Genomic DNA, 7,795 nt, shown 5'->3' with positions numbered 1-7,795 from the left:
CCCTTGTGACATGGGCCCGGCCCAGCGTCCAAACAAATGACTGAATTTTTCTTTCTTTCTTTTTTATTTCGTTAGATTTATTTCTAACTTAAAATTAAAAATATCAAAAAAAAACTTTTGGCATTTCAGAAAATTGAAAATGTTCATAAATTTAAAATTATGATTGCGAATTGAAAAGGGTGTCCATGAAATGAAAAAAATTGTGCATTGAAACATAAAATGTTGCTGAATTCAAAAAACATTCGTCAGTTTTTTTACGAATTTATAAAAACTGTTCATAAATATAGGAAATGTTCATTAATTAGAAAAGGAAATCATGAATGTTTATGAATTTAAATAATGTTCACGAGTTTTAAAAGATTTATAGACTTTATTGAAAATGTTATGAATTTAAAAATCATAAATTCAATTTTATGAGAATTTAATAGTAATTCAAAAATTAACCACAATTATTAAAAAATTCATGAATTCGAAAAGTTTCCGCGAATCATAAATCCAAAAAATGTGTGTGATTCCTGTACTGGGAATTCAAGAAAATATTTCATGAATACGAAAGATGACCATAAATTTCAAAATTATTTATGACTATAAATTGTTCAAGAATTCAAACAGAATTGTGAATTCAAAACTCTTTGCAAATTGAAACACAAAATACAGAAAAAAATGAAAAAAATAAAAAGAAATGGAAAAAATGAAGAAAGAACACCAGGGGAAAAAACTTTTCAAAAATGAGAAGAAACGGCAGAGAGAGAGAGAGAGAGAGAGAGAGAGAGAGAGAGAGAGAGAGAGAGAGAGAGAGAGAGAGAGAGAGAGAGAGAGAGAGAGAGAGAGAGAGAGCGCTAGAGAGAGGGCTAGCAAAAACTAAGTGTGGAAGCTCCCCAAACCAACTTGGATTCTCCTAGGAACCTTCCGCTAGCTCCCGATGCTCCAGTTAAATTGGCCGACCCGGTTAACAGGCCAGTAGGCCACCGCAACCTTAAGAATTGCAAGAGGCGATACATAGCATTCGTGAGGAACAACTGGACATAGTAAGTAGAATTGTTGTTTTGTGCATAATGATTCTTATAATTGAGTTGATGGGTTTTTTGGCATGTTCTCCATAAAAACATGCTGCCTGTTATTATTTTTTTATCACTGAACCAATCTGTGGTTGGATGGTTAGGAGGAGTGAAGAACAGTGGTATCCCCAGCCCTGATATCAGGGTTCGAATCCTGGTGCTCGCATTTATCGTGAATTTATTTCAGGATTTCCGGCGATACGCGTTCAGTGTGAGGAGACGTTCTCATCGACTACGAGGCGTCTACGATGACTTCGTAAAATCTTAAGATGATATGTCAACTTAGTCTCGGGTATGCTCATATGGGTAGGGTATGCATGTGTGAGTCAAAGGGGTGACTGTATGCGTGTATTTATAAGCGTTTGAGTCTGTACTGTGTTAAAAAAAACAATGCAACCTTCTTTGATTATCAATAAAGATCATTGTGATGGCCCTCTTCCAAAAAACTAGGACGCCGATAACTGCCATACGTGTGGGCGTTAAGGGATCTGCCCACACGTTCTGTGTGGTGCCTAAGAGGACCAGCCCACACACCTGTGTGTTGGCAAAACAACTAGCGCCCACACGCCTCTTTTTCTCCCTCCCGGTCCCTCTTACACGCGTGCGTGTGGGCGAAATAGATAACGCCCACACGCCCGGTACGTCAGGCCTCGTACCTCGTGGTTCCGCACGCCCCACGTGACACTTTACCGCGCGCCCACAGTTGCCATGGGCCGCACCCTTGTCCATGTTCGTTTAAGTGCAGTTGCCATGTCGCTGAACTACGGTTGCCATATCGGACAACTACAGTTGCCATGTTTTCTCAACTGCAGTTGGCATCTCAGGTCAAAGTTCCAGATTGCCATTTTTTGGACAACTACAGCTGTGGCCATGTGTGGTCTGGTCTACTGCAGTTGCCATGATTTCAAAACTTTAGGAGTTGCCCCTACTAAAACTAGGCAGTTGCCATGTAGCACTACAAAAAAAGGCATGGCAAAAAAACATGTTCGGGTAAAAGAGAGAGTTGCCATGTGCTCACAAGCACGCTAGGGCAGTTGCCATGTAAAAAGAAAGAGTTGCCATCTGCTTACGTGCACGCTAGGACAGTTTGCCATGTACCATGCAAAACAGATGGCAACTGACATGTTCGGGTAAAAAAAAGAGAGAGTTGCCATCTGCTTGCAATCACACTATGAAAGTTGCCATGTACACTGCAAAACACACGGCAACTGACAGCTTGGGTGTGGGAGAGGAGGCGGGCGTGTGGGCGAGATGGCAAACGCCCACACACCAGCCCTTGTGCGTGACTGAAAACTGGTGTGTGGGCGAACTGCTAAACGCCCACACACCAGCCCCTCCGTGTGGTAAAACGGATGTGTGGGCGACCTCTCACACACCACACACGCGAGTTGTCCTACGTGGCATATAAAATCAGTTAATTCATGCCAAAATTTGTGCAGAAGTTACTGGACGGTGATGGATGCGTGTGGGTGAGTTGGCTAACCCCACACGTGTGGGCGTTACATTTTTCGAAAAACAAAGATGAAACAACGACTGTACGAAGTGAGAATCCATTTTCAATCAACTGAGAATTAGACGGACATCATATAGCATTCCCACTAACAACAACGTAGCAACAACAAAACTAGTACAAACACCAATGCAAAAATGCCACCTACGTATACAGTAATATAATTAGCTAGTGTCAGGAGCCCTTTGCAACCATCACATCATCAGCAGCAAACCGTCCCAAATCCTCCCCATTCTTGATCCTCCTGATCCTGGCCATCACCTCATCAAAGGCGATGTCGAACGCATCCCTCGTGTCCCCCTCGAACCTCACCCTAGGGTCCTTGTACAGGAACCTCGGGATCATCTTGATCACCTCCTCCCTCATGGCGGCCACCTCCTCGTCGGTGTACCTGGCTAGCACCCCCTCGATGTCCACCTTCCCTTCCAGGAGTTCGTCGGGGTCGATGAGCACCGAGTACGGGCGGCCGCCGCCGTTGCCGCTGCTCTCCGGATCTGGCTCGTGCCACCGGTACTGCTTCTTGAAGGTGGACGCCTCGTGGAAGAAGACGGGGATGCATCCGGCCATGATGGCGTCGACGGAGGAGCGGCGCATGTATGAGTCGCCGCGCGGCTGCAGGCAGAAACGGGACGAGGCGAAGACGGAGATGAGCCTCCGCGGCGACCGGCAGGTGATGCTGCCCTCCAGGCCGTGGCTGCAGTCAATAAACCCGCACCGGCTCGGCGAGGAGGCGCACGACTCGATGACGCGGTCGCGGATGGCAAGCGTCCCGTTGGCTCGCCGTGCGCCGGCGAACGCGAATAGCCAGGGACGTTCTGCGGCGCGGACGCGCGCCTGCCACGCGGACACCTCGCCGGCCGACGTAGGGTGGAAGTAGCTCGGGTACGGCACGGCGAAGTCCCGCCGATCCCAGATGTTGGACTCGTAGGTGAGCACCGTCATGTTGCCGGACTCGGGCTGTTCGAGGAAGTTGTTGCCACAGACCTTCTGGGTGCCGCTATCGTCCCCCTCTTTGTGCCGGAACATCCAGGTGGTCTTGCCGACCACCATGAAGTGGTCGCGGCCGCCGAAGGCCGCCCACTGCGGCCGCGCCGACAGCCACTGCAGGAACTCGGACGACGGCCCGTTGCGCACCGTGGCGTTGAACCCGCAGAGGTGCTGTTGGAGCTCCAGCCCCGGGTAGTAGGGCACGTACAGAGCCGTCGCCGCCGTCGGGTCGTCGGTGAGGCACTCGTACTGGCGCATACGGTTGTGCACGATCACTTCCAGGGCGTACTGATCCGTGGCATACCTGCACGTAGCATTCTTAGACGCCTTGGCTAACTCATGTATAAGCACCATGAATGCCGGCAAAAACCCACACCGGCCTACTCCATTAATGGATGGCAAGTCAGCTAGCTTACCATCCGCTGTTGGGGATGACACCGGTGTCACCGTCGCTGCCGTTGCCGGTGGCGGGAGGGAGCACCGGGCCCATGCCAACATTGGCCATGAGGGAGCACACGTGCCACACGTCCTGAAACGCCGGCGAGCCCTCGACGCAGTCGCTGAGAACATTGAACCGCGACGGCACATCCAGCATGTAAACGTACCTCCCCTGGCAAGACGGCGCTGCCGACGAAAGCCGGCGCAGAGGGCCATCGTCGGCGACGGCAGGGGGAGCTGGCAGGGAGCTGGCATCGAGCGCCATGGGCACCGACAGCGGGATGAGGACGAACGTCGCGCCGGAGCCGGGCCCATAGGAGAAGAGGGAGAGGTGGAAGAACTGGAAGTGCAGGAGACAGGAGATGAGCCATGAGCCGAGGATGAGGATACCGTAGAGAAGGTACTTGGGGTAGTGAGCATCCATGGCTGGCTGGGCTTGCTGGCTAGCAAGCTTGGCAGCAGCTTAGATGAGGAGGCGGAGAGCATATGCATCTGGCCAAGTTCGATAGCCAGGGGTTTAGTAGGGGTTGCTGAACCAAGTGGTAATAATTAACTAATGATACGATGTTAGCGAATCCTACTGTTATTAGGTCTTTGTGCGCTCATGGTTCATAACTTCATATTATATATGTGACCTTTGACCATGGGTATATGGTGGTTACCTAGCTATATAGCTATAGACCGCCATCTGTGTCATCTTGGCACAGTGGCAGCACCCAGGGGAAATATCTGGTACTCGGTGCTCCCGGTACTCCAAACTTGATAACACATTTTAAAATGTTCAAACAATTCTAAAAAAATCCAGCACATTGACACAACATCAATGTATGTTATTAAAAAAATTTAAATCAAAATTCAAAAAATTGCTCGAGATACAAAAATGACAAAATAGACATCAATGTGATAATGGGCCTAATGTAAAGTCCAACTTATGTTGTGTACTATTTACCGTCGAATTTGTCATTTATGTTTCATAAGCTATGTTTCGAATTTTATGACAACATACTTTGATGTTGCCTCAATGTGCTGGATTTTTTCAGAATTTTTCGAACATTTAAAAATGTGCTTCCAAGTTTTGGAGCACCGGGAGTACCCTAAGAGTGGGAGTACCGGATATTTCCCCGCAGCACCCATACGTGTACTTGGACTGTCTTGACAACAAGCATGACATATGTATTGTTTTAAAAAAGCATGACATGTATGTCCTCATATGTAGTTCCTGCTACAGTATATAGTGTACACATTATATTGTAATCAGCCTAGCCAGGTCACGTAACTCGTTCCTGCTAAAACGCTTGTCATTTTAAGAAAATTGGTCGATGGCATGGACAATATATACAGAGTGAGGCGTTTTGGCACTCAGGATCATCTGCACCTGCGCTGAGTAAAAAAATCAAAACAAATACTAGAAAAATTCAAAAAAATTTAAGTTTTTTTTTTGGCATGGTAAATAATTTGGTGTGTGATGTCCGCCCCAAATTTCAAATCATTTGAACATCTGAGTAGCTCTCGGCAAAAAAAAAACAAATTTGGGGTCTGTTAAATAATGTACTGTTCGTATACTGTTCTGACCCAATTTGTCTTTTTTGCTGAGAGCTACTCAAATGTCCAAATACTCTGAAATTTGGAGCGCACCTCACGCACCAAATTATCTACCTTCCATAAAAATTTTGGATATTTTTGAATTTTTGTGATTTTTTATTAATTGTTTTTTGACCGGGTGCAGATGAACCCTGGTTCAGAATTGGATATTCGCTGCTATACCTACATAAAACAAGGTAAGTTGTTTTATATACTGTGCAACATGGACAATCAGGATTGGATGAAAGGGGATTGAGGGGCCCACTCGCTGAAAATACGGTGGGGGGGGGGGGGGGGGTGGGGGTGGAGATTACTGTTAGGAAGGTTATGTTACCTTTCGTAGATAGAGCATTATCGATATATACATTCCGGTCTTGTCTCCCCGCTATGTGCATGGACACCTATGGTATCATGTTTTTGTAACTATTGGTGTGATTTTAGTTAGTCAATGTGTTTGTCTTATGAATTGACTATTTATGTGTGGCAGTAAATCACAATATGTAACTCAATTTTCTCATTTAGACTAAAAGGAGTGTTTATGTAAAACTGGCACTACAATCTAGCTAGCTAGAGCAGGTTGTGTGAGTATAGAGCAGTTTTTTTTTCTTGCGGGGGATTATAGAATAGTTTGACCCTTCGTTTTAGGTAATGGGGTTTATACATTATATTATTTCATACTTGGGTTGTTTTTGGATTTATTAATACTCTCTTCTTTTCCTTTTCACTTTGCATATAAGATTTATCTAAAGGCAAACTTTGTAAAGTTTGACCAACTTTATATTAAAAAATATCAACACCTACAGTACTGTAGTTATGCTCTAATGATATTGATTTGGCATTGTGAATGTTGACATTTTTTCTCATAAACTTGGTCAAATTTTACAAGTTTGAATTCTGACAAATCTTATACGGGAATAAAAAGAAACGGAGGAAGTATGTCTAGGTAGGTGGATAATTTATTAATTGTGCGTGGTCTGTGGTCGACCATTAGTATGTCTCTTTATATGGAAGTTAACGTGTTGATGATTATTGCAAGGTGCTTTGGCAGCAAACATCATACTCCAAATGTGCAAGTAATATGGTATGGTTCCTCATGTATTGCAGGATTATAAGTGATGCTTCCAAATGTGTAAGGACATAGTACTCCTACCTAGCTAGTAATCCTTGTCAATATGACGCCGTAGTAAGAACTTCTTGGTAACAGCCAAGTCTTCCTTCAGCAACACTTCATCATTTGGGGCACCGTGCTAATTGTCTTTGGACGAAATGCAGCCTCGAAAAGAAATATCAGCTAGGCAGGGCATTGCTAGATCCAAAAACAAATCAATCTAGGTCGAGCTATCATCCCACTGCTGTTGTTTATGCGGCATCTCAAGAATTCTTAATCCCAGGGCAGCTTGGCATTCCTATGCATTGTTTAGTCCCTGCCCTGCCCTGCAAATTTGACTTAAGCAGCTCATTAAGATTTCGCTCATCGGGATTCCATGTAAGACTCCCGGAGGATCCGTACGTGCTAAGATTCCAGATGTTTCGATTATACAAATCCGCGTGAATTCTCGTTTCCATGAGCGCTAGATCGAGGCACTCTGGGACGGGTTCCAGTGCGTGGTCATCAAGAGCTCTACGCAGAGCCTTAAACTCTTGATCCCTCTGACTTACGTATAAGAGCATCGTGTATGCTGCTTAGCACTTATCACCGTCTAGTTATATCTTTTTTTTTTACTTTTGATCTACCCATATTTAATCATGACAGTACAACAATTTCAAAAATAATAAAAATTACATCTAGACCCGTAAGGCACCGAGCGACGACTATAAGCACTGAAACGAGTCGAAGGCGTGTCGTCGTTACCACCCCTCACTCGCTAGAGCGGGGAAAAACTTATTGCAGTAGACAGTCGGAAAGTCGTCGTGCTAAGACCTCATAGAACTAGCGCATCATAGATCGGAAGGATCCAACCTAAAAACACACGAACGTAGACAAATGACGACCAAATTCGAGCGGATCCATCAAAAACACATCACACCTCCACACAATCACCGACGATGCTAGACACATCACCGGGACGGAGGCTAGGTGAAAAGAACCTTATTCCATCTTTAGGTAGTTGTCACTGTCTCACCTTTCTAAGAAGGCAACAAACCCTAAAAAAATCAAAGAAATATCTAAAAATGAAGCCCTCCCGCTGGCAAGGGTAGGGATCCACCCGTGCCCCATGGT

At 45.5% G+C, this 7,795-nt stretch overlaps 1 protein-coding gene across 1 annotated transcript; it reads right to left on the bottom strand.

Moving 5' to 3' along the window:
• Positions 1-2,611: 2,611 nt before the first annotated feature.
• On the bottom strand, positions 2,612-4,471 carry LOC109765642 (probable xyloglucan galactosyltransferase GT15). The gene is made up of 2 exons (XM_020324425.4): positions 3,972-4,471; positions 2,612-3,859 (listed from the first exon to the last, which is right to left on the bottom strand). The coding sequence occupies exons 1-2, from the start codon at positions 4,415-4,417 to the stop codon at positions 2,743-2,745; spliced, it is 1,563 nt and encodes a 520-aa protein (XP_020180014.1). The 5' UTR covers positions 4,418-4,471; the 3' UTR covers positions 2,612-2,742.
• Positions 4,472-7,795: the final 3,324 nt, after the last annotated feature.

The sequence above is a fragment of the Aegilops tauschii genome, chromosome 2, assembly GCF_002575655.3.
Source record: "Aegilops tauschii subsp. strangulata cultivar AL8/78 chromosome 2, Aet v6.0, whole genome shotgun sequence".
Classification (NCBI taxonomy): domain Eukaryota; kingdom Viridiplantae; phylum Streptophyta; class Magnoliopsida; order Poales; family Poaceae; genus Aegilops; species Aegilops tauschii.
The sequence above is the reverse complement of the archived record's forward strand: the minus strand, read 5'-3'. Positions and strand labels throughout refer to the sequence as shown.

Bases quoted from the DNA above. Each gene is read 5' to 3' on its own strand.
- LOC109765642 (XM_020324425.4), bottom strand. From the start codon at position 4,417: ATGGATGCTCACTACCCCAAGTACCTTCTCTACGGTATCCTCATCCTC. The intron at 3,860-3,971 runs GTAAGCTAGCTG...TGCTACGTGCAG, and splicing joins GTCATCCCCAACAGCGGATG to GTATGCCACGGATCAGTACG.